The sequence below is a fragment of the Ciconia boyciana genome, chromosome 3, assembly GCF_034638445.1.
Source record: "Ciconia boyciana chromosome 3, ASM3463844v1, whole genome shotgun sequence".
NCBI lineage: Eukaryota > Metazoa > Chordata > Aves > Ciconiiformes > Ciconiidae > Ciconia > Ciconia boyciana.
The window spans coordinates 77,636,114-77,663,176 of NC_132936.1; the positions used below are offsets into that span (position 1 = coordinate 77,636,114).

The 27,063-nt window shown below is 35.1% G+C and overlaps 1 protein-coding gene across 2 annotated transcripts in view; it reads left to right on the top strand.

The window, feature by feature from the left end:
- PACRG (parkin coregulated) overlaps nt 1-27,063 on the top strand; it is a 267,779-nt gene that overhangs the window by 138,430 nt on the left and 102,286 nt on the right. For both annotated transcript variants that reach the window (XM_072856220.1, XM_072856221.1), the window contains exons 4-5: nt 8,369-8,540; nt 19,867-20,016. In XM_072856220.1, the coding sequence (XP_072712321.1) occupies nt 8,369-8,540; nt 19,867-20,016 (322 nt within the window). The remainder of the gene's footprint in view (nt 1-8,368; nt 8,541-19,866; nt 20,017-27,063) is intronic.

The window sequence follows — 27,063 nt, forward strand, 5'->3', positions numbered from 1 at the left end:
ATTACAAAATTGGATGGATGGACAATTCTAGTTGTGCCTTACATTGTAGAAGGTTTTTTGGTATTTTATGCTATGGTTTAATTATGAAAACAAAATAAATCTTTAGATAGTTGGTTTTAACTTTTCCCACAGACACTTTTTAGTATGTGTGTTTGTCCCAATGTTCCTGTTTATCTCTAATTTTTCTGTTTTGTGTTATTTTTATTAAAACCAAAGAATTTCAAGTTAATTTGACAGACAGCTGTGCATGAATAATTGGCAAAGAGAAAGGAAATTAATGCCAAAAAATAAGAAAACAATTACTTGGCCACTAGCTTTCTGAATGGGATAGGATCAGTTGACACTCTCTCCTGATTTACCTTCACAATTAATTATTGAAAAATAACATAAGAGTGTTAGGTTTTGTCTTATTAAAATGGCAGCAAACATTCTTTGAGCAAAAGATGAATATTTTTTTCCAAAAAGTCAATTTAAATTAGTTCTATACTGACATACTGCATTGTATGTATTTTGTTGGGATGGACAAACGGGTCCACTCTTCTTCCAATAAAGTTTAAAATGAACTCTGTATTGGACAAAGTAAATAAATGAAGATCAATATGTCTTCCTCAAAAAGGTAGTGGGAGAGCCTTGCACCCACCTCCTTATTGTCCTTCTATGTTCAAACTCTGCCTTGGAGAGGAGGCATTTAATCTCTACCCAGCCTCCTCCCCTTGCCTATTACTGGGACAGTATTATCCTCTTTGCTTTTCTTTTTAAAGAAGAGGTGTCCACTGGTGTCTAATCAAGTGTCTGAAAATTGGAAAGTTTCTTCTTCACAATGATAATCCTTTGTGCATTCTGTAGTGAAGGAACAGAGTTTGGCCTCTGCTTCTTGCTGGTGCCTAAGTGCAGCTGTGGGGGATTTCTCAGATGGTGCAGCTGAGGGTGGAACTTAATCTACCACAGGGCTACGGACCCCTGAGGAGCCATTAATTCCCATTCACCTCTCAAAGTAGGTGTATATGATACATATAGTATTTCTTCACTATGAGGGTGGTGAGGCACTGGAACAGGTTGCCCAGAGAAGTTGTGGATGCCCCATCCCTGGCAGTGTTCAAGGCCAGGTTGGATGGGGCTTTGAGCAAGCTGGTCTAGTGGAAGGTGTCCCTGACCATGGCAACCCAAACCCTTCCAACCCAAACCATTCTGTGATTCTATGATTCTATGAATATTGCATGGCTATTATAAGTCAAATCATATTTACGTATCATGTAATGCTCATATTAGGCAATTGCAAATAAGAGAGATTAGCAAAATGTGGAGAAATAATGCCTCTATCTTAATCTAAAGTTTCAGATTTATTGTGCTTGTGGAACTCTTACAACATATTAATAAATCGTGTAAGGAGAAAAAATGGAACAAATGGGTGTGTCCAACAAGGTGTCAGCAAGTCTTTGAGAAGCAAGAATAATGTAACTAGATAAGCATACATTCTGAAGTAGTGGAGATACTTTTGTCTGCCACTGAGGTTATCGTGTGGTCTATTATTTGCTCCACACAAACAATTCTCAAGTATGTTCCACATTTGTCAGAGTCATGTTTACAGAGCACTTTTCTCAGGGTACATTAATCTTCTATTTATAATGCTTCCCATCAATTAAAAGAAAGCAATCCTTTAAGTGTAGTCTACAGCTATTTGCTGTATTAGAAGAATAGTATATTTTACATGCTTTCGTAGAAATCAGTTGACTCATAGTCTAATGTGATCAGAATCCAAATAAATAAGAACAAGTTAAAAAACACTTAATTTCCTTTACTTTTTTCAGTTTGGGGTATTCCTATATATCAGTTTGTCCCTATTATTTTTCAATGAAGAATTAATGGGAATCAATCTGGATATTTTATATTGGGGCAAATTGATGATAATAACAGGTGAGCTCTCATGTCTGCCTTGTGTAGTAGCATTAATGCTTTTCTATCTATACTAAAAATATCTCATACATTTTAAATAATATTTGCCCTTTTTGTATCTGCATCATATTGGTGGCTCATAATGATTAATTAATCTGCTCAACTCTTTTTCCTGTTTTACTGTATCACACTGATGAACTCCGATATTGCAGCAGAAATCCTTGCTATTAGTCTGTCTCTTTAACATTGCATGTCATACTATAAGGCCTATATCTCATAATCCAGGGAGTTTTTGTCATCCTGTTTTTCCTGTATGATATGCTGACCTTCCTCTATATCGGCAAGACCTGCTTGATCTGTATTATCAGCAAAGTGTATATTAATAAAATCTAAATCCAGGCAGTACAATTAAAAAGATTTATGAAAATGCAAGGATAGAATCCCCTCCCCCCAGAAATGTCCTAGGTTGTCTTCTGGATGGCATAGCTCACAGACTGTTAGAGATTCACACATGTAGCTGAGAATCCATTTCTTAAATAAAAATTAATTCTTAGGTTGCATTTATAGGAAGAGATTTCAGATTGGTTTTTTACCCTCTCTCTAGCTGGGGAGGAGTTTACACAAGTTTATATCTTCCTTCTTGCCCCCATTTCTCACCCAATCATTGATTCTCTGGTTATTTAGGGAATAATATGACCTTCTTCTTAACTATTAATTTTCCTCACCTCAGTAACCCTAGTAAGATTAGATTGTCACCTTCAGGTGTGGCAACTGAAAAGAAAATGTTTTGGTTATCATATACAGGACCGTCACCATTTCTAGTAGCAACTGGTCTCCAAATAAATCTCTGTGGAATATGTCTGCTGTAATGACATAAGTTTGAGTATTTGATTTTCAATGACATTACAGAGGTCTTGATCATATTCAGTTCTAGCCATAGTTGCCTGGAGTAGATCGTGAATAGACTGGTTTTGCCATATTGCCAAATAATTTGGATCAAACCATTTCTGTTTCAGTCATGCTTCTCATTCATACATATCAAGCATGACCCAAAAGTAAGGGGATGCATTTTATTATGAGTGTTTCCCCATAATTGGAAAAGAATCCACATAGATTAAGCAGCAGTGTCAGCTAAGAGAAAGCAGTGGAAAAATGAGGGAGAGAGGCAAACAAGGCAATTAGTCTGCAGGGATAAAGAGTTGTATTGCTTCATTTTGGAGCTATATATAGAAGGAAGCTCATTGTGTAGATAGGAGTAATAGCTAGAAAATAATTATCGATTATATGCCCCTAAAATGAGAAAAAGAGTTTAGAACTACATTTACTTTAAGGACCATAGTTGGGAACTTCATATCATACTCCTCTTCAGTGTTTTCAGACTTAAATGTTACTGTGTTTCAACTTCATTTGAAAGAGTAATAGGACATCAGGATATAGAGAATACTATGGAAAATTGGATGATATCTTGCTATATCAAATATAATAAAACAATATCTCTCCCTAGCTTTTCTCAACTATTTTTATTGATGACAGCATTACTCTTGTAACTAACATAGAGGTAATAGGGAATGCAGTAAATTCAAAATTATTACCTATGTAACATTTCTGTATTTGGGGGTTTTCTTTACATAAAGTGATATTTCAGAGCTGGATTCAGATAACCAGTAGAGTAACACTCCAAAAACATTTTTTATGATTGCTTCTTTTAATTTATCCATGGAAGGCAAATATTTTCTTCTGTTATTTAACTTCTATTGGGAAGTTAAATATCTACAGAATGTGTTAAAAAGGCTCTAAATTCAGTTTGACTGAGTTAAAAGATTTCTGTTGGGGTGTTTATCTAATTTCTCTCTTGCCATTATCTGTTTCTTTTCAAGTTTGATAATCTTCCACTTGTTTTAAGATAAGTATTTTATCATTTCATTGCAGACTGCAACATACAGGTACAACTTCCCTCATTTTTTTTGATAGGATATGAGTAATAATTTAGACTAAAACTCTTTCAACAGAGAATCTTTGTAGTATGAGCCTACGCAGTATGTATTGAAAGGTGAAATACAGGAGAATAAAAAGAGAATAATTTCTTGCTGGAAAACTTGTAGGGACTAAATGCAACAGCAGAATTGAGCTTTGAACCATAAGTACCATAAGCAAAGTTACCATATTAAAAACTCCATCTAGTCAAGGCTAGGAAATACAAGTGAGCATTACTTGCTCCATGGTGAAGATTAAAACTAACATCCCATTATGAATCAAGAGAAAAATATACTAAAAGCAAGAAACCAAAAACTGTGAAATGCACAGGCTTTATCTTGACTATGGGTAGAGGATATTGGAAGGAAAAAAGAAACCTTGAAAGAAATCTTGGAAGAAAAATCAGAAAGGAAGTTCAAAACTGAGACTATTCTAGAATGTTTCTGCTTTTCTCTTTCCCTTAACCTAGAAAATAGAGATGAAATAGCTGGTATAGAATGGAAAACAAATCTTAAAAGGAACTATAATTTTACCAAAGAATCCTTACAAAATCTTTACAATCCTTACAAAAACTCCTGTTTGACCTTATCAAACCAACAATTCCAGAGTTTCTTTTCCTTTACCTCATTTTAATGCCTTAGATAAAAACATTAAATGAGTACATAAACAGTTAGGTATAACATTTCTAGGATAATCATATCAAAGACATACAGTATTATGTAATCAGTTGTGTGAAATGAGATGGAAAATTAAGTTGTTTATGTACCTTAAACACTACCTTCTAAAACTCAGGTTTGCCTTATAGATTAGCAGATTACTTTAAATATGTCTATTTAAGAAAGGCCAATGACATCCTTATTGTCAAACTTCCATAGCTTAAGTTCTCAAACAGCTTGCTTTCTTCGTCTAACAGGCAGATTAGCCATGAAACTTATTTTTACTATTTACAACCTAGACTCTTTATCTGGGTTTTCGTTATCTCAGCAGACTTGCCTCTCACTATGAGCTGCTTCATAGGAACAGATTTTCTGCTGAACAAATTAACTGTGATACTGCCATTAGTTTCCTCTCATCTTGTGCATTGGTTATACATATTGATAAAACAACAATTATAAACTGTATATTGTTTCTTTATCACCTAGGGAGCTTGTAGTATACATAAGTAGCATGGAAGTTTCATGAAACAGGAGATTTTACTAATTATAATACAGTTGTTTTTGTTGTGTGATCATATTTTATAGTAATATATCAATTTTTATTAGTTGGCCTATTTACTGAAAATTCAGAGGCTGGGTTCTCACAGCTTACAAACCACTAGTACAGACGTTCATAATAATTATTGTGAGATTTCTTCTTAAAATCCATAGCTGCAGCATTATTGTCAGATGTGGACAAGTTTTGCCAAGATTTTGAGATTTAATCAGCATTTTTTGTGGGTGGATGTGAAAAACAAAAGAATTTTGTGGGCGTAAACAGAAAAATCACATTTTTCTCTGAACAGCTGTATAATAGCCACTTTTAAAAGCTAAATAGTAAACACAGAAGGAAAGAGTTTCACACCATAGAATGTAAGGCAAAATATTTCTGGCTTCCATATTGTGGGAGTTATTACTGAGCACAAAATATTAAGTAAAAATTGGCTGTATGCTTGGACAGCTGACACTTCAAGAAGTGAGTTAGAAATCAAAGTCCTTTTCAGAGCCATGCCAGTTGCCAACCACTTATAGCTTTGGAACTAATTGAGAAGTGGGGAGTACACACAAATACTTTGTGATCTACAGCTAGTCATACCTATATTTGGTAGAGAATTTTTTTCATAATAAAGCTTTTGTGTCATGTGTAAAAATCAGATTTGTTTTTAAACCCAGAAAACATATTTACCTTAAAGTTAATATATCATTCCTGTGTATATGTAATGTATAACTGTAAGACAGAGTTGGTAGATAAAGGTAATATCTTTTATTGACCAGTTATTCTCACTGAAAAACATTGACAAGCTTTTGAACACATAAGCTTTCTTTATATCTGAAACAGAAAAAAGCATATTTCAAGGGCAAAGAACAGCTGAGAAAAATTGCTCAGAGTATCAGAACTATCACATCTTTGAGAAGAAAGATAACTGGTAGATGCAGTTAGAGGACATATTAGTGAAGAGTAGGAGAAAATAAATGAGAGATTCTACTATATGTGTTTTGAGCAAAATAGTTGCAAATCCTGATTCAGTAATCTAACATGGATGTGTATCCATCAAGGATATTTTTCCATGGAAATAGTTTGTAGTTTTGAAAGAGTTGTCAAAGCCCTACGTAGGGAGTGGATTCTAAAAAAAAAAAGACATAATCTGATAAAGGTGTTTTTCTTTGTGATCCCCCCCCCCAGTTTAAAAAAAAGACCACACATTACTAACTGTATCTGTTTTTCACATCCAAAGCTTTCCCCAGACACCAGTAGCTGTTGCAGGTTTTGTTATCTATTTTCTGAAACTAGAACTTTCAATAACAAAAAATGCAATCCAATAATGTTATAAACCACAAGTTAAAAGTGAAAAAGAAAAATACTGAAGGACATCTTATTGTCCTGTCGACAGAGAACAGGAAAAAATTGCTTCTTGATCCTGCTTTTTTGTCAATTATTTTTTGATCACCTGGCCATTTCTTACCTGATGCAGGTTTCTTGCTGTAATGAACAATTTGGCCTCTGACTTAGACTTGTCACCAGGAGTTTGTAGTTGCTATATTGCTGTCTTCTGTTCTCAGTGATGTTGGGGGCAGACTTCTTTTACCATCTCATAAGTACTGTCTGTAGCATGCTGAATGTCCTCAAGAAATACAAACCCCATCAATTTAGGAATTTAAATGTCTTCTGATTCTTGTTTTGTAAAGATCTTCATACATGGTTGCTTAGTATAGGTATTTTTGAACTTTCTCACAAATTGACCCTGGGATAATGACCCTAAAGGTATCTGATAAAGGCATTTTTCCTTGTGAAACAAAAAGCCAACGGGCAAAAATTACAGAGAAGCCATCATATATGGTGGTGTGAAAACAGGAAATGTGGGTTTCATTTATTCCTTCTTCATTACAGGGACTTGATTTCATTCACGTAGGTGAATAGGTATTAGACAATTGTTCTTAGTCTCCTGTAAGAGATTAACAATCTGTGCATATGAGTCTATGTAAGTATGTAATTGGCACTATAGTGGCCTATAATTGTAATACAGGCCACTACAGTGGCCTGTAATTGGCCTATAGTGAGATGCTCACAGCAAATGTAAAGGACTTACTTTCAAGTATCTGTTCCACTTCATTTTCATTTCTCATGGACGGATCAGTTTCAACATGAAAGACTGAAACAGTCAGGTCAGTAGCTAAGATACACAAGACCAGGATTCAGACCTGCTCAGAGTCTAGCAGGGAGGAAAATGAATAATGGTTGCAAACAGAGAATGTATGTCTGGTACTTGCTGACTATGGGATTTACCCGAGAAGTGTAAAACCCAGGTTCAATTCTTCGCTGCTTTATTTCAGACTTTTCTTCCATAATTCAAGTGAAAATGTGATTACTGGTCCCAAATCAAGGGCTGGGTATTTGTTTGCTTAACCTGACTTTTTTTTTAGGATATTTGGAGCTTCAGCTTGGTCTATGTGACAAAGTTTGTTAGATGTGAAGGAAGAAGCATCTACCCAATTCCAAAACACAATCTCACTGGCAAAATAGGATAGCAGCTAAGCAGTGTTTTAAAGATAAAGTGGATGCCTAAAGAGATGGGTTAATCTCCAAGTGATTTTGAGGATCATATTCTGTTCAGACAAAGTGCTTTGCTGTTGAGTCACTTCTTAGCTGTATTCAGAGCTTTGACAGGCTGAAAGCAAACAAGTTTTGGTTCTCTCTACCTCTCCTGAGTTTATGTAACATCAGAGTGCTGATGGGTAGAAGAGGAAAAGGGAAGAAAACTAGGATAGAGTGCAAAATCCCTCATAAAGTCTATAACTTGGGAAGGTTAGCACACTTTATATTTTAGGATTGGAGGGAGATTCCTATTAGAAATAGGTACCTAATTTCTCTACCTTTTTTCACAGTAGAGACCCATGGAATTTTTTTAGAATTCTGCTCCTGGAATTAATAGGAAATAAAATTAGGTCAGTATTCTAGAAAGTTGGGAATTCTGTGCAAATATTCATATTTGGCTGGTTTGATTCCTATGGGTAACTTACAAAGTAAGGTGTATAAGCAAGAATATCAGAATCTGGTACTGACTTATCAAAAAGTGAAAATATATGGGAGCATATTCATTTTAATTCTTTTCTTTAGGTCTAATATTTCTGGATTTCAATATCTGGCCATAAACCGTATTTGAGACTTAATGATATTCGGCAGTGATACAAAATGAATTATTTACTAAACATACCTGTGTAGATGGCATGAATTATCTGTTGGCCTGATCACATTGTATTAGTATTGAAAAAGTGCATTTATTTTTTTGTTTATTTTGTATTTTCAGGTAGAGATTGAAAAGCTGGACTATCATTACTATCTGCCTTTGTTTTTTGATGGGCTTTGTGAAATGACATTTCCATATGAGTTTTTTGCTCGCCAAGGAATCCATGACATGCTGGAACATGGTGGAAACAAGATTCTTCCTGTCATTCCTCAGCTCATTATCCCAATAAAAAGTAGGTGAACATGTGGAAAAAAAAATCCCTAACATTGAATTTATATAGTGTAGATTTTTGGCAAGTTGCTACTTAAGCAATAAAACTTGACAGGCTGTACATTTCATGGAGATTATTGCAAACATGAGTAAATTGTAAGGTATAAGGCCAGAAGGCTTATGCCTTCAATCACCTGGTACGTGCAGTAATCCAGAAGAATAGACTGTCTGGTTAGTGTTTTTCTTATTACAATGTGTTTTTTGGTCTTTGGAAATGTGAAGTGACATTTTCTTACCTGATTTTTTATATTTATTATGTAAATCCATTACTGTATAAGCCAGTTCATCTAAAATGACAGGAGAAATCAACAGATGAAACCTATGGAATTATGTTTCTTTTTGTCCTTTTGTTTATTCTACAGTTGTCTTATATTTATTCACTAGATATCTTTTCTATCATCATTCTCATTACTTTGCATATACATATATCTATCTAAATTGGGAGTTCTGTCTGACTAATTAATGCTGTACGTAAAATTATAGCAGTAAAAAAAATATTAATTTTGAAGTTTTTATATATTCAGACATAGGTTTTTGTAGAAAAATTGTGTGAAAGGTAATAAGTTATTTTAATACAAATGTAATACCACTAAAACTCCAAGTGTAATACCACTAAAACTAAAACTTCTTTTCGTGAAACACCTAGTCTTTCAGATCTATTGTTTTGTCCTTTCCTGTTTCTTTAGATCAGTACCTTGAGGAGATATTATTCTGAACCATCATCCTTCTTTAGTTAGGTATTATGATTCTTAAGTCTGCATGGTACACCTATACTAATAGATGCTCATATTTGTTAAACTTGGCTTCTGTTTTATCATTGATCAGTAATGGTATCGTTTCTGTCCTTTGTCCTGTTTTCCTGAGATGATTCACCATCCATGCTAATACAGAACAAAACGGAGTCATTGTATTTGTGCTACAGAATGAATAGAGTCAAATACAGTTTTGGAAAAGGGGAAAGGGAATGTAGTTTGGAGCCTGAGTACTGAAATAATAGTGTTGGAAGGGTCAGAATTGTGTGTTTTTCATTCAATTTCTTCTCCATTTAAAAAGATTAATTATAGATGTCATTATCGCTATCTTACTGTAGATTTTGAAAATGTCAAAAAGAATGTATAGTATTCAGAATGGTTACTCTGTAAGTGACACTTGTGAAAGGTTATGAAAACAACGTTACAGTTTCTTCCTTTTAAAAGGGAAACACATAGAGATGAATCATGTCATTTCTTTAAATCTGTATTTCCAACACCACCCAAATATATTTATAGTAGTATCATTTTTTTTGAAAGCTGAAATCATTTCTGCAGAAAAGAATGCAAGTTTATGACAGCACCTACTCAGTGAGGATTTAAAAGTCTTTCTGAGACCCGAATCTAGCTTAGAAAAAATTACCTGGAAGCTTTAGCTGTTACACAGCTTTTAGCATTAGAAAGAGACTGCTAGGTAAGGATATTTATATGGGTTTTAAATCAAGTCATAATTTATGATGCTGAACACATTTAAGAGTCTGCTAGCTAAATTTAGTTGTTGGTTCTGCTTTATTTTATTGTACAGTGCTTATTTTTTTATTTTAAAAAAGCTTCCGTATCAGCTTTAATGTGTGAAGAGTCTAAGTATTATCAATGATAAAGGCTTCTTCCTAATTAAAGCCATGTTAATATTAAAAAAGGCACCGCCATCTCAAGGAATCTGAAAGTGTGTACTTTTAAGAGTTTTAAAATTTGCTATGACTGCATAGTGTAGCAGTGTAGTCAGAGCTATACATTTCTGTGACTCAGCTGCATCCACAATAAACTCAGCTATGTTTTACACATATTACTGTCTCTAAAGTGTCCCACTGGGTGAGTTACATTTGATTAACCAGTCTTCTTCTAAACCACTACCATATTTCTACTGTGAAAGAGTGAATCAATTGATTGTTAAGCAAGGTAATATATATGATGGAGGGGAAAGGGGTAAAAGAAAGGCAGAAAAATAACTACAGATAGAATGCTTTTAAAAGAAGTTTTCTCTCCTGCATGTTCATCAAAGGAAAATATTAGTAAAGAGCTGCTCTCTAAAAACCTTTTAAATTAAATATTAGAATTCTGTATTATATTTTAATGACTTAAGGAGAAATCTATCCTCCATCCATCCTTGCTTAAAGTTCATACTTTTTGAACACTATACCATTAAAGATGAAAATGATATTATTTAATGAATCTGTGCGTTACTGTAAGCCCAAATCCTTTCAACAAATTTTCTTCTGGTTATGCAAACAGGCAATGACTAACAAAACGCAGATAATTGAAATTAACAGGACCAGTTTCTTTCCTAAAATACCTGAAATATGATTAAAATAATATGGAAGAATGCTATTTAGTTGAAAAATAATTGCTTATTTTTGTTTGTCACATTGAAAGGCACTCTTTTGTTTTGAAATTCAGAAGAAGAAAAAATATCTCAGGATGGAGGCATTGATTTGTCACAGAGAAAAATGTTCAAAATATATTTTGATTTCTCAAAATAAAAATTCAAAATATATTGTACCTTGCAGTGGCAAAACATGGTAAAATAGTTTATAAATACAGTCATTGCATGGCATAAAAAACAGGAAAAACAAATTACCTGTATATGTCAAACTTGTAAGGAATCCAACTAAAACTACGAAAATGCAAAATCAGAAAATGTGACTACTTTAAGGTGTTAAGACTTTTTACTCCCTTTCACAGAAGGTGTAGGCAAACCCATTGTCTGAGTTATTTAAACTAGAGCAAAGGTTCATAAATTGAGGTATATGGCCAATAGCGAAGTACTTCATAGAAGTATTATGAAAGTTGTGATGCACAAGACACAGCGAAATATCTTCTTTGCCAGAAAGATCTGTATTGTTACTTTCATATTGCAGACAGACAAAGAGGTAGAAGGAGGCTAATTTTGCCCCATATCACAAACTGCATTGGTGGCAGAGGGCAGAACTGAACCCAGACACACACCCCTGTTGTGGCAAGCAAAGCTGCTTGTAGGTCACATGAGAGTTCCTTTATTTTAGGGAACAGAGAGATCTGTCTGGCCCCACTATGTCTCTCAATAATGCACTGATGTATCTTAAAACTCACTTGTGGCTTACCATTACCTATAGCCAGCCAAGAATAGCCAGGAAAAGGGGTGTGAGGGTGAGAGATGCCTATTGTACCATGTGCTTGTCAATAAAAAACTCCTGTTCTAAATTCTGTGTGGTCATTATGGGAATGTAAAATTTCTTTTGATGCTAATTTTTTGGGGCAATTTATTGCTTTTAGTATTACATTTGCCATAACGAATGCCAGATCAGAAAAGCCGTAAGTCCTTTCGCTTGCTTTCATTAGGCTTCTGCACCTCTGAGGTTCCTGACCCCAAAGTTTCCCAGATTCAACATGAGACACACATGCAGACATAAACACTGAGGGGGCAGGAAGTTGCTACACCTTTGCCTGATATTTCTATGAGTAATATCAGGGACATCCAACACAGTGTGTGGAAGCACCTTCCCTCCTTTCAAAGACAGCGAGCATGCTACCATTTGTATTTTCTTTGCTGGCCACGTAGTTGTAGGAGTTTCCAACCCCTTCACACACAAAGTGACCAATCGTTCCAGCTCCCACGCTCCAGCTCATTGCAACTGACTTTTGCTAATGCAATTGTTTGTGGAGCAACTCAGTGAATCTTGCATCTAGATGTATTTTTTAAAAAAAAACAAACACCAAACCTAAAATAAAACCAAAATATTTTCAGAGTGGCATTACTTTTAAACTCAGATCATTTCAATGGTCTAGTTTATAGCTGCACTGTCACAAATTAAGAAATAGTACGCAATAGCACAGAAGTTGGAGTCAGTAGAGATGATCAGTAGCAACACCTTAATATAGCTTTGCTAATGAAGAAAATAATGTGAAATTAAACACTTAAGCATCTTGGACCCCTACTTGCCAGAATCTTTTCTGTTCTGTGCTGTGAATCCTAAAATGGACACGTAAGCAATCTGAACTTAGGCCTAGAAGCCAATAAAGCTCATGTCTTTGCACTTAAATTGTGACTTAGATGGACATATTGTTTCTACCCAGTTGTAGTCAGCAGACCAGCACTTCTGATTGAGTCCAAAAAGAATAATCTCCATCCTAAGGAACACTGAAGTTTTCCTTTTTGAGGCTTTTACCATACTGTTAAAAATCCCTTCTGTGACATAGTAGGACAAGGATACCTTAAACTTTGTTGAAAATGTTTCATTAAGGGAAACAGATTTTTTGTGAGTCACATACAGAGAAATGCACAGAGCAGTCCTCCCTCCCTCAGTGTCACCTACAGAGTCCTTTTTAATGTTTAATAAATTTTTAAATTAAACTGATTTCTGTTTTCTTATTCTCCACATTCTATTTGCATGTAAAATGTGGATTGTTGTCTTGGACAACAGTGTAGTTAACTCCCATTTAATGTCAAATCAGTGTCACTGTTGCATTTAGATAAGTAAAGTTGAACCTGTTTGCTAGCAGTTGTTCTAAGCACTTTTATATTTATATTTGTCCTCATGTACCTTCACTGTATTTAAGAGCATGTAATAGTCATTAAATACTTCCTTATTTCACAGAATGCTGAAATATTTTTATGGAATAAATATAGTTTTCTGGGCTGTAGTTTTTTCTTTCTGTAAATTATGTAAGTTGATTTCTGTCATCTACAGTAAGTAATTAAATGTTTAATGGAATTGTTATCTTCCTCCTGACTGACTGTTGCTCTTGAGAAGCAGTTCTGGTTCTTAAGATCACAGACTGAAAATTAACTCTAAACAAACTTGTTTTTATAGACTTAAAATGCTTTTATAGAAAGCAAAGGTGTCTGATTTAAAAAAAAAAAAGTCTTGATTCTTAAATACCAAAGCATTTTTCCCCTGCAGGGCTCCATCAACCAGTACAAGTGTTTGCAACTAGAAGGTTTATGTTCGATTCTTCCACTCAAAACTGGTCATTTCAGGTAGTTTGAAATGGTATAGAAACTAGATTCTTTATTACTCCTCTTTACTCCTGTCTATAAGGAGAAACTCTGTTTCTCATTCAATAAAGATAAATATCATTCGTGTTTGGAAAGTGAAATCTGCAATCAACATCTCTCACTTTTGAAGTTGGAGTTAGAGCTATTCTCTCCTGAATTTATTAATTTGTTAATATTTACCATTTATTAGTACTGAATTTCATCTGCCATTTTATCACCCAGCCATTCTGTACTGTAAAGTCTTTCTGCAGTTATTCAGAGTCAGCCGTTATCTTTGGCATCTGGAATAACTTGGTATCATCAGAAAACTTCGTTACTCATTAGTAAACACCTCTTCCAAATCACCTATGAATCTACTGAAAAACATGAACTTCAGCACAGATTCCTGCAAGGCTCTACTAGTGATACTCCTCCTCTGTGGCTGTTTATTGTTGCTCTCATTTCCTATCTCTAAACAATTATTTATTCATATGGAATTTATGGCAGTTAAGTATTTCAAAAGCCTTCAAGTGAGGGACCTTATCAAATACCTTTCAGAAGTTTAAGAAAACCATATTATCAGGCTTTTCTTGTCCACATTCTTCTTCCTCAAGGACCTGCAATACATTTAGAACACTATTAATATCTGCAGTACAGATGCCAATATTAGCGGTCTTTGGTTCACCAGATCTTCCCTGAAATCTTTTTTAAAAATGGTATCACATTTTATTGATAACAAAGCTGGTTTCATTGAGAGGGTGGGTATTAGCATACCCATAAATTAGCATAATACTCAGTGTAGTTTAGCAGCTTGAGGCAGCACAGGGGAAGGAATGTACATCTAGGAATGGATGGAAACTCTGTAAACTGGCATAACCACTGGGAAGGTTTTGAGGACTCTTCTCAGTGTATTCTTTTTACTAGTTAATTAAACAGGGCCTGCAAATGTTAATAGAATTCAAGTTTTATAGGTGCTGATCTAGTAAAACACTGCAATTACAAGCACAACTAAAGCTGGAATAAAAGCCACTGGCTTTCTTTCAGTATTCTGCTAGATCATGTTTCTTGCAAGTATTAATGATTCAGTGATGGATCTTAGCCTTTTCTGCGCCTTAGGCTTTGGCTTTACAGGACAAAGTCTTTGCTGACAAAATTGTCCTAAGGTTTTCACACCTTGCTCCCTTCTCCTCCTTCCCATCACCTCACTGCAACACATCACTCCTTCAGTTGTACTGGAAGAAATATCTGTACATCTGTATCTTAAATTGGATCAGGATCTTACCTGACTTTAAAAAAGTACAGAACACAAGGTTGTTATTCTGGTTTTTATTCACTCTGGATTGAAACACTGTGTTTTGTAACAGCCTTCATTACTGTCCTGTAAAATTAGCATAATACTTCTATTATATCAGTTCAGGTAGTTAAGTATTATGCATTTTGAAAGTTTTGGACAAAATTCTCTGTAAGAGAAGTATGTATCACTTAAATCAATTGCATTTTGAGAACACTTCATGTTGGCAGTTCTTTAAACCTGACTCTGTGAATTTAAGAAGAGAAACCCTTGATCAACAAGATTAAGTAGATCACAACAATTGAAGCACCTTTATCCTGAGTGCTTGTTGCCCTGCAGGAGACCTGCTCTAAGTATCTTGTTCTGCTTCAGGCAAAGAATTTTCTAAAACAGGTGCCTCATTTACCAATTGGGGAGAGGTATGAATGCAAACTAAATTGGTTTTAATCTTTGGTTGTGAGGCCTAAATAGAAAATGGAAACTGTCAGTGCATTTCTAAACATAGATTCACAGGTGTATTTGAAAAAGGGGTTGAATATAATTAAAGGCCAGTGCAAATTAAAGAGAATTAAGTTATCAACATAACTTTAAATATAACTACCAAAATCTAAACTTTAATATTTAAAGAATAGATGGAAGTTTGGGGAATCTGATTTGATTCTGTAAGGTTTAGGCTATCAATGTGCTACCTGGGGAAGGACGTTCTGATTCCATCTCTTCTGTGAGAATACATTGTGTCATGGAAAAGATCCAGTGTATACTGGGAGAAATGCTGTCATGTTTCCTGGCTTATACAATGTATCAATCCCAAAGACGAGAACTGTGGCTTCTGTTATAGGCAACATCCGAGACTGAGATAGGATTTTCCAAACTGCCACATAAAAATAAAATATAAAAATAAAAAATATCAACTTACATAGCTTCTAGGTCTTTTTCTTTGAGATGTTAGAAGTGTCACTCAAGGAAAAGACTTGAATGTTTTAAAATAATAATTTCTATAGCTTCATATGTAAGCTGCTTCTATCTAAATGGATAAGCAAACAAGTGGCATATATCTTAAGAAAAGTCTCTGCTCTTAAAGGAAATTAACAAAAGAAAATTTTAAATTTACATCAATTGCCAATAAAATTTAATGAAAAAAATTCACTGAAGCTGTCAATGAATTGGTATTGTGCATCAGCCCATTGCTAACAAGCTTTAATAAACAGCACTGTGAAAAACCTCCATCCCAAAAATATTCAGTGTTTCAAATATGCTTTCAAATTTCATAATTATCTATTACTGTGGCTTTGAATGGTAGAAACACAGAGCTGACTCAGATACTGAGCTTTTACCTACTAGCATTTTAAAATTCTCTTTTATTTAAGAAAGTTATGATGAACTTCACAAAATGCTTGTTTGGAAGAACTGTAGCAATACCAAATAAAGTGTGTTTGAAGTAAATACTTCATTATACACTTGCATTGAGCAATTATTTAAGCTGGAGGGTCTCCTGGAAAAGTGTGTATCCTCATCACAAGCAAAATTGTCAAGTTTATATCCATTAAAGGAGAAAACATCAGAACTACCAAGCAACAGAGTCAATTTATTGGGTTGGGGTTTTTTTCAAAGTTGCTGCTCAAGAGAACTGTACCATGCATAGCATGCAGACTAGATGACCAAAAGGGAAATATATACCACTGATGGAGGGAAGTCCTCTAAAAACCCTTTAGGGAGTGGAAATGTATCTTTAACTGAGAAGCAAACTGGTCATTCACTTTGCTGTTATTGTGAAGATCCCCATCTTACAGCAAACTTTTAGGTCAAGAGGCAACAGCCTAGCATGCTTTCAAATTGGAATACTGTGGATATTATGCATATTTCCTTCTTTAGGGATATATAGCTGTACTGTACTAAGAGTTTTAAATGGTCTGCTTTGTTCCTGTGTAAGGATACTAGTACTTTCTTCCATTCCTGTTAACCTCCGGATATCACTGACATTTTTCAAAATGTTGCAACGTATTTATTTCATATACTGCATTAAAATTTTCTTCCTTTGATTCATGTGGAAGAATGGTCTGCAGTGATGGTAGTACACAGAAAATAATTACCAGATTTTTAAAAGATAAACATATGTTTGAAATTGACGTATCCTTGGGGCAGGGACTGTCTCTAATTAAATGTTTATACAGTGCCTAATATAATCAAGCCAGGAGCTGGTTGACTGCTATGCATGCCACAGTCCAAATATTTAATAATAATAACAACGTTCTGCAGTCAATGTGATCTCACTTTTGATATTTACAAGTGTTCTCCTAACACACACTGCAGTTTTCTGCAATTTGAAGGGCTTCAGGCTCAAATTCTGAGTCTCTTTGATTCTATCATATCCATCACTTCAGCACAGAAATCTTGATCCAAATTGTCTTTTGTTTTGCGTGTCAAATGGTGGATGGGATGCCCCTGGTTTTGGACAAGTATCCAGCTGATTTTCTAGCATGCAGATTAAACAAGTGCCAGTATTACTGTTTAAAGTTCCAGCAAGCACCCCTACAGCACAACTCAGATGTAAGGAAACTTGCATGACAGGTTCTGTGATGAGCTGTTCTTTGAAAACATTCTTCTGGATTCAGTATGTGTTCAGTTTGCTGCACTCATTGGAATGCCTTATCATGAGGCGTAATTCATACTCTTGAATCTATTAAGGAATTAATCTTTCCCAGGACAGTCTTGGCTTCCACTCAAACCAGGGTTGTCTTTGCACAAGACAGAACTCTGAAAACAGGAAGCTGTGAAAACCTTTGGGAGCCACCATCTGCAGAAAAAAGTTTTTCCTAGGGGTGGCTGGACAGCCATTTCCACTTACATGACACCTTCTGCATGTCTAAAAATAAGGTCTCTCATCCTCTAGGAGAGCTTCTACAGTCAGGAAGAACTATTCCTGGAAGTGGATACAATTTGTTGGTTAAGGATTAAGAAACTGTGATTTCTGTCATTGATTTTTTTTTATGTCCCTTAAGTTAATTATTAGTGTTTGCATGAATAATTGAGTTTATTCAATTTATTCATGTTTGTATGAATTCATTCATACAAATGAATACAAATATTCATTCATGTTTATATGAATAACTAATAATTATTGTACTGAAAATTACAAGTGTTAATGTTAATTTCCTTATTAGTTTGGTTAGCTACTATTTCTGTGTATGACAATTTAGTCATGAATAAACGTGTATGTTGGAACCCCAGGGCTTCCTCTTCCAATCACTGCTTTAAGAATATGAATAATCCCTGTTCCTCTGTAAGAGAATATTTTCCTGCCTAGGATTTGGACTTAATCTTTAAAATTGTATCTGGGGGTCTCTTTTTGCTAAAGCAGCCTTAGAACGTCTACCCATGAAAGCATAATTTGGAATAGCTAACCTGTTTGCTGGAACTTAGTGTGAGCAAGCATCTGGACTTCCTGCCCACACATTAATATGCTCAGAGACATTATGAGATTAGGTGTAGCCTGATGACTACAGTAGGGACTAGCAAATAAGAAGTATGGAATTCAGTCTGTATTTCCATTTAGCAACACTTCTTTAACTTGGAATAACCCTATGATGCACTACAGTACCATTATACCTTGGGCGCTCTAACTCTGTTGTTCAGCAGTAGTTTTAGTATGCTGTTCATAAGCACGCAAAGAGGCATGAAAGGAGGTTACTTACTAGTTGATTTTCAGGAGTTGTCTCTACACATTCACACAACCAATCTGCCTTGCCCGTGCTTTGGAGCTCTAGCTCTGAGTTTTAACACTCAGCAGGCATGCAATAAGAAGCAAAAGCGGGTGGGGCACAGTGCATTTGCTTAAAGAGATGGAAAAACTGACAGTGCTCCTGTGTGAGAATACTACTTCATTCCCTATGAAATGGCATTCCTGTGCACTGACAAAACTTAGTGCCAGAAATACTGAATCCTATTACTTCAGTGTGAAGAGGCAGTTCTTGAAGAAGTTGTTAGTAACTTCTCTTCAAATCTTGGTGTGTTCCTTACTATAATTTTTTCCAAGTGCTTATACTTATGTTATGTTATGTTGAATCACGTACTTATATACTTCTGTGGTTATAAAACATATAGCATTGAATATGAGCTTATCTTCTACAGTTTTTGCTTTCCCAGTGCATGATGTAAATGTCTATGTAAGTGGGCAGAATACTGGAGAATTAGACCAATATATAATAACATACCAAATTTGACAAGTGCTTCCAGCTGCATAATTTCAGAGGGGGGTTTATAACTAGAGGGATTTTGCAAGAAAAAAAAAAAAATATATTTCAAGCATGACTCATTTTTAATTACAAAAGAGAATGCAAAGTACTTGCTTTTAGTAAAATTAAAAGAGAAGAGAAACAAAAGGTATTTAGAAGCATGACAGTGAAAGCTAAGAGAAAAATCTAAGTAGGCAAGACAAAATCTTTTTTTTTCCCAGAATGTTTGTCTTTTAAAAAAAGCCTACAAGGTTTTTCTGTGTTTTTTTTTTTCCAATAAACATTTGTTTCATTGTACTGATTCTCAGAATAGTAGGAATTGTTAGTTGAATGAATAAAATGATCATGAAATAAATGAGTACACACATACAAACACTAATTGTTGCACTAGAATGTATCTGTTGTCAACCTTTGCAGGTTGTCTTGCAGTTGTACAGTTCCATTGGCCCCAAATGGTACTTACTGAACATTTATTTTTTATTTGTTTGGTCCACGCCAGTATTACACAGGCAGCATGAGGGAATAATGAGCTGCATTCTTTGGGTTACTGAAGAGTCAGCACAAATTGTGGGAACAAATAACAATCAGACAAGGCAGTGTTTTATAACATCAGGACTGCAATCCATCTTTGGGATCTTTCAAAGCTGGGCTAATAAAGGCCCACTTAAAACCCCCAGCAGAGTACAGTTTAATTAAATTTGTCCATTAGAGGACTCCTCCCCCTCCCGCTACATTTTAGAAATTAATTCTGCTTTCTGCCTGTTGTTCTTTCTACATCACAGATGCACTGAGCCTTCGTAACCGACAGGTCATCTGCATCACGCTGAAAGTCCTCCAGCACCTGGTGGTGTCAGCTGACATGGTGGGGGAGGCCTTGGTGCCCTATTATCGGCAAATCCTCCCAGTCCTAAACATCTTTAAGAATATGAATGGTGAGTTATCCTAACAGACACTGTGTCTTTCAACTCCTAAGGTAAAGAGGGGCTTGAGGCAGGGTTAATTAACAACGTAGTTAAGATTTATTACTGTATATAAACTCAAATCCATTTGGAGCTCTAAATAATGTAAACCCCCCTCTTACTATTCCCTAAGGATGCACTGAAATTAACAATTTCATTTATTACTCCTTGCACGTACAGTTTATTTAATGCAGTACAGAAGCACTGAAGCAGTTCTATAATCTTCCAATAATTAAATTGTAAAGTTTTGTAACAGTCTTTTGAATACATTAATAAATTGCAAAGGTTTTTTCCTCCCTCCAACACATTAGTTCAGTCCAGCCTTTTTATTTCATTCTGTGCTCTTCACAAGCAATTCACTGCTACCAGCAGGCTTAGGAAAGAATAAAAATAAAAGTAGCAATCAAACTAATTAATTTGAGGGTCAAGAGAACTCCTTGTTGTACAAAAATGTCAAGTTACATAACGTCTAGCAAAACAGTGAAGTTTGAAGTTATTACTGCTCACTTAGCAGGTTTTATTATAGAGAAATTTAGAACTAATTTGTATCTACAGTTGAGTATGTTGTTTTCTTTGTAGTGCAAACCTCTATTGCTAGCTTCAGTCTTTAATAACTGGTACTGTGAGTACTGTATACTGTGAATGCATTTACACCACCGTCACCAGCTGAAATCCACATGATGTATATTGCTTTTGTCAAACTAATCTGTAAAATATTTTTCTGTAGTAAATCTATCTACTTGTCTGTTCAACTATCTACCAAGTTACTGACTTTAAAGTTTCTGTTATTGCCATGCAGCCATATAGATCAAAAGAAGTTAATTCCTCACAACGTTGCAAAAGAGGTTTTTAATGAAATTAATGGCATTTTAATAGTTACCTACAGGACTTCTTCCTATTATACTTTCTGTTTGCATTACTACAGAATGTATTATCTTATACTCACTCTTCAGTGAGTATAAGATTCACCTCAGATGATTGAAAAATGCCTGTCCAAAGACTGACTTGGAGACTCAAATGAGATTTAGATTTTAGATCCCTTTAAATACATATATGTCTGTGACTCTGTTTTACTTAGTGAGAAACTTGCAGTAACATATGGAATTTCATAAATACAATGTGGTTCAGATGACAACCGTGGCTTTCTAGAAGTTGTGGGATGAAAGGTTGTGAATAAAATCCGTAGGTTGAACTTAAGTGATTTCAGTAGGGCTCCTTATAAATTCGAAGATTCCCCCTTAACAGATCCGATTTCAGTAGCTGGCACAAAACAAGACTGCTAAAAGAAGGACCTTCATTGATTAATGAATATACAATGCACGCTTTTTTCCAAATTTCAGCCTGAAGTAGCCCATAAATTCTCTTGACTAGGCTTTTCTGCAGTGATTTCAGATGAATAATAGGGAAAGCTCATGTGTAACCAGGTACATAGCTTAACAAGGCATTAAACACATTCTAAATATATCCTAAGTTTTGATTGTATTGTGAGCAAAATAAAACGTATTTTCAACATATTTGCATGACATCTGTGCTATGTGAATTTGTGCCTATATCAAACTACACTAAATCTTGATATACAGCTTTTAAGAACTAAAACCCAAAAAGAAATAAAAGTAATAGTTCAAAATTAATATATTTTATTAAAGCACTACTTTTTTAGGAATAAAGGTTTTGAAAGTTCAGTATTACCAGCAATGAAATGGATACTATTTGCAAGGCCTACCATATGAAACTGTTCAACTTATTCAGTACTCACATGCAGGTGATAGGGAAAGATTCTTCCTCTGTCTCCCCCTGCCTCAAAAAGCTTATATTTCTTTCCTCCTTCATTGGTGGTTGACAGAAAATGTATGCTCCCTTCCTTCTCCTTTCTATCTCCCATATCCTTAATAGGCAACTGAGATGCAGGTCTTTGCTTCCATTTATAAGGAAGGTGTAGAGACTGATCCAGGCTATTTTCTCCACTGCTTGTTCATACAGGTGAAAGATGCGATACACTTGTGGAAAGAATGTACACTGTTCTTCCTTCTTTTATGTATAGCTTGAGAAAGGAGGAACTGTGGTACATCTTCCGGGAGTTGTGTGAATTGCAGTCTATTAAGTCTGACACTGTGGAAGTTTGTCCAGAATTAAGGTAGCTGGAAGGAGCCGTGTTTTAGTCATTGCCACCTCACGAGATCAGTATCTACCTGCTTAAAGGAACTCTTTCCCAAATTCAGCATCTGTCAATACTACTCTCACACTAAACAAGCTTATAGTCAAGAGAACATTAAAACAAAAAACCCAAATGTATTAATAAGACGTTAAGGCCAACTTACCTTAAGGTCAAGTTACCTGGTGACCAGTTCAGAACAAACCAAAGAAAGTGATTCTTCATGCAGTGTGTGTGATGTGAAGCTCTGGAATTCCTAACCCCAAATTCTTTGGATACCAAAAGTTTACATGGGTTCAGTGGAGGCTCAAAAATGTCATTAAAAAGAATCTATTGTTTGTTTACTGAAACACATGGATCACCTCTGGCTCATGGCATTCCTAAACCACAACATGGTGGAAGCTGAGAAAGTATTAGGTGAAGTACCATAAATGCTTGTCCTACGTTCACATTGCCTAGTCATCTCCTTTTGACAGACACACTTCTGGACTAGACGGGCATTCGCTATTATCTAAAACATCCATCCTTATGTTCTTCCTACACTGGTCCCTAGCAGACTTGCAGGAAATACTCAGTTCCCATCGAGTTTAAATATGTTCTGGAATATAGGTTCCTCAGAAATTTTATTCATACTACATGCTTCTGATTTGTCTGAATCATGATTCACCTCACAATATTAGACAGTCTTATAAATAAAACAATAAGAAACTTGCATTGGTAAGATCTTAAGGTTAGGATATCAGAAACAGGTATTTAATAAAACAAATACAGAATGTTGTCTTAGCTTCAGCTTGTCACATGCTTATCTCTTGAGTTGTTCTTCAGCCAACAAAATTGGTAAATCATTGTTCAGAGTTCCCAGTGTTACCTGAGATCAGAATATAATGATAGTTTGAGAAGCTCTCAGTTCTGTCCCACTTAAGTCTAAGCAATTCTTTCCACATTCCCATCTGCTTCCCAGCACTGAGGCTACAGTTTCACAGTCAGCAACAGTGCTGTTTAGTTGCCATTGTCTTCAAGGGACATTCTGTGATAAAAAAGGAGGGAGCCTTCATGACTGTCCTGTAGGCAGCCATTTAGTGCAGCTGACTGTGATTCCCACTGCAGATTTTTACTGGATTAGCCAGGGAGGCTCAGAACTATGTAAATCCTCTTTTCTGGGATCTGATGTCTCTGGTGCTTAAAGATGATATCTCCTTGCTCCTATTCAGCCTGCTGGCAAACTGCTTCTTAACCAGCCTCAAGTGTTCCTTTATGTAGAGTTATTAATGCATTATTTTTAATTGTATACAGAATATTGATTATTCACATAAACACAGTTTCTCATGTGTTCCTTTGCTTTACCATTGTACTTTTGACATTTCCACTTTTTTCTACTTCCGTTACCTCCAAATCACCCTGTCATTTTGTAAACATAGTCCTTTTTGTAAATTAGCAGGTTCTGATACTGATGTCTTGTCCTATCTTATGATGTCTCCCAAACATGCTTGTCTCTAAAAATGAGTGTCTTCATAATGATTATATTGTCTTGATAACTGTATTATACCAGCAAAAATGGTAAAGGACTACTGACCTTTTGGAACAGAAGATAATATAGGTATTTAATTTTAAAATTTTAGCACCCGTAATAGAAATCTTTATTAAAAGATTTTTGGTCAATACTTCACAAAGTGTGTATTGACTTATTCTGCCTAGTGCCTTTTAGTGAAGTACATTTTTCTTGTAGTTTCATATATCAAAGAAATAATTTTGATTTTGTTTTCTGAATTCTCTGTAATTTTATGGCAGTCTGTGAGAACACACAGTATAAATGGAATTGCTGTTAAGCAACAAATTAAGGTATGCCAAGTATATTTTATCATTAGAGTTTGTGGGCCACAAAATAGACATAGTTCAGATAAGTGATTACCAGGCATATGTTCTGTAATTTGGATCTCTGGAATTACAGAAATGGAGAAGAAGGTCGATTGGTTGGATATGGGCAAATTCTGCCATTTTCTATCCATTCATATTTCTTATGTACAGGTGACTTTACTATTGGTAATTTTTGTAAATTAAAAAAAAGGAGAGTATTGATGAAAAATAAATTAAAAGTTTTAATTATTGAAAACATCTAAAATATGCTCACCCATCTGAGTCCTAAGAAAGAGGTAAAAACAAATCAAAACAACCTAAGTTACAAACGTGAGGGGAAAGATCCAAGTCTCGTAAGATAGTCTGTCTGAAAGCCAGAGGAGAGAGCTCAGTGAACTTCTGAAGAGTCTCGGTAGTGAGCAAGGGGCTTTTTGGTGCACAAAGCATTTTGGGTGTGTCTGAATTTGTGCCCTCTCTGGACCTTAAGGCCCTGACTTGCAGTAGACATTTCTTTCTACTTGGGTTCCCAAGTGCTCTGTTGCAGAGCGTTAAGACATAAAAAAGCAAAGTTCTGTTGCTGGTGATGCTGCCACTAGTGTCTTTTTATTGGTGGAGACAGTGAGAGCATCCTCACCAGCTTGCCATGGTGTGCTCTGAAAAAGGGTTGAAGCTTTCTGTTGAAACTGTTAGCCAGTCATAAGGCTAGCAGGAGAGCAAAAGAAGGGAACATGAATTCATCCCAGTGATTGGTGAATACTCCTGAGACGTAGGAGCTGTTTGTCTAATCTCTGCAGACTGAGAGGGCACTAGCAGTCTCTAAACCAGCTCCCCAGTATATGGATTATTATGCAAATGTGCTACTATATAATATAAGAAACAAAAAAAGTCATGATAATGCTTACTAAGTCTATTATGAACCCTGTAATGCCACTGTAGTTTTCATTTAAATGTGTAAGTTAAATGTACTCTTATGAAACTCATTTCAATCATGTGAAGAGGGAAAGAAAAATATGTATAGACTCAAATGGAAATATTCTTTTTTTGCACCACAGAACCTTTTCTTTTTGGGTGTCTTATTTTCTAAGTTGCCTTTTATGAATCTGTGAGTTATCTGAGGTAAATACAATTTAAGAACAAATAGAATAAGTTTGTTCTTTTATGAAAGCAGGCAGAAGATAAAAATAAATGGAAAAAAAAGGGAATCTTCAGAGCCTGGAATATGCTATTAGGGTGTATGCACACCAGAATACTGTCTGAAACAGAAACCTGTTTATTAAAAAGATTAGACAGTTATGAACAGCAAATTTCTCTTGTTTAATTTACCTGACTGGTAAATGAAAATTTCATTGATTTAGTTTAACAACTATTTTATGCTGTCAAATCCAAGCAGTCTTAAAAGCTGTACTACATCAATTCAGGTACACAAAAATATTTTCTTGTCATCAATTTATAATATTCAGTAGTGATCAAGAGCAGTTTTGCAGATAAAATAATGTAGATTAGATGAAAACAAAATATTATTAGGATTTACATGCATCGGACACAGAAGTATGGGGTGGCACTGCACTGTGGAAGGTACCTCTCCAGCATGGTAATTTAGTCTGTGACTTGTTTCAGTCACTGTAAGGCAAACAGTGGTAACAGGGCAGACTGAAGCCCAAGTTCCTTTTGGCTGCAATAAAAATGCTTTGACACTATCAGTACCTTAAAGCTAACATAAACTTCTGACAGTCTCTACCTATCTAGTCAGTCCTTTAAAATAAAATTTTAGAGATATGACTGAGAATACGTGATGTAGCTGAATTGTAGCACTCAACGAACTGTGAAGCCACAAACCAGAATTATACTGCATGCTTTACAGCACCTGAACTTCACTTGGGAAAAAACATTCTCTTGTCTGAAAGGTACTTCACATACTTTGAAGAACTCTATTTTACAAAATACAATAGTACTACATAGATGCTAAAGGAAGAAGCAGAACTTAAGTGTTTAATTGCAGAAGCAAGAGACTGTGCCTACAGGCGAAAGTGTTCCCTGTATTGAAGTTGGAGTATTTTCAGAACTGCTTGTGTATTCCAGAGACAGCAATGCTCCTCAGAGTGGCTCATGGTTATTAGTAAGAAGCAGCAATTATCCTTTAATGTGATTGAATATGCTCTAAAGAAAAATCTCTTGCCCAGAACATTTCAACTCTTTGCTCCTTCTGCTGGGAAATCCAAAAGTGCTTTCACAAAGAATGTCAATCCTGTTCTAAAATACTTTACAGTTTGCCAACTCTGTGTTCAAAAATCATGTTTCAGATTAAACAAAAATGGATAGTTTGAACATCAACTTTTACAAAGGAGTGTATCTGAGGTTCTCTTCATTTCTCCTCTGAACTTTGAGATTTCAGATTATTCTCAGGCAGCTTTTCTTTATCTTTTCTTTTTTTTCTAAACAGAAAATGGAGATTCCCACAAAATGAATTGATTCATGGTTGAGATTTGGATAAAAACCGCCTAATGCCATAAAGTTATCGATAAAATAAAGCGTGCTAGTATACTAGTTGTATCAGAGCAGTAACATAAACTGTACTAAATCCCATTTTCAAATTGTTCTTATGCTTCATTGTGATACTAATTCTTCTTATTCCTATGCATATTTTGCAAACTTTTTCATTATTTCCAAGCTTTCCTTGAATTCCATTTTCTGAAATCAGTTATGATTTCTGAAATTTAAAAACAAAGATTCTGAAATACCTTTAAGGACACACACTTCAAAGGAATAAGACCACCATGACAACACAGATCTGAGTGAACAAATTAGTTTTGATACATTTTCTGTTTTTTTGATATACACCTTCAGCACAAGAGGATTCAGAGTGTTCTGATTCATCAACATTTAATGAAAAATATTTTGGTTTTCCCAAAATGGAGTCTCTTGTGCCAGTAAATCACCTTTTTAAGCAGATAAGGATAAATTGATTGCACTCAAAAAAGTTATCATACTGGTGAGAAGCAAAACATATTTTTGTC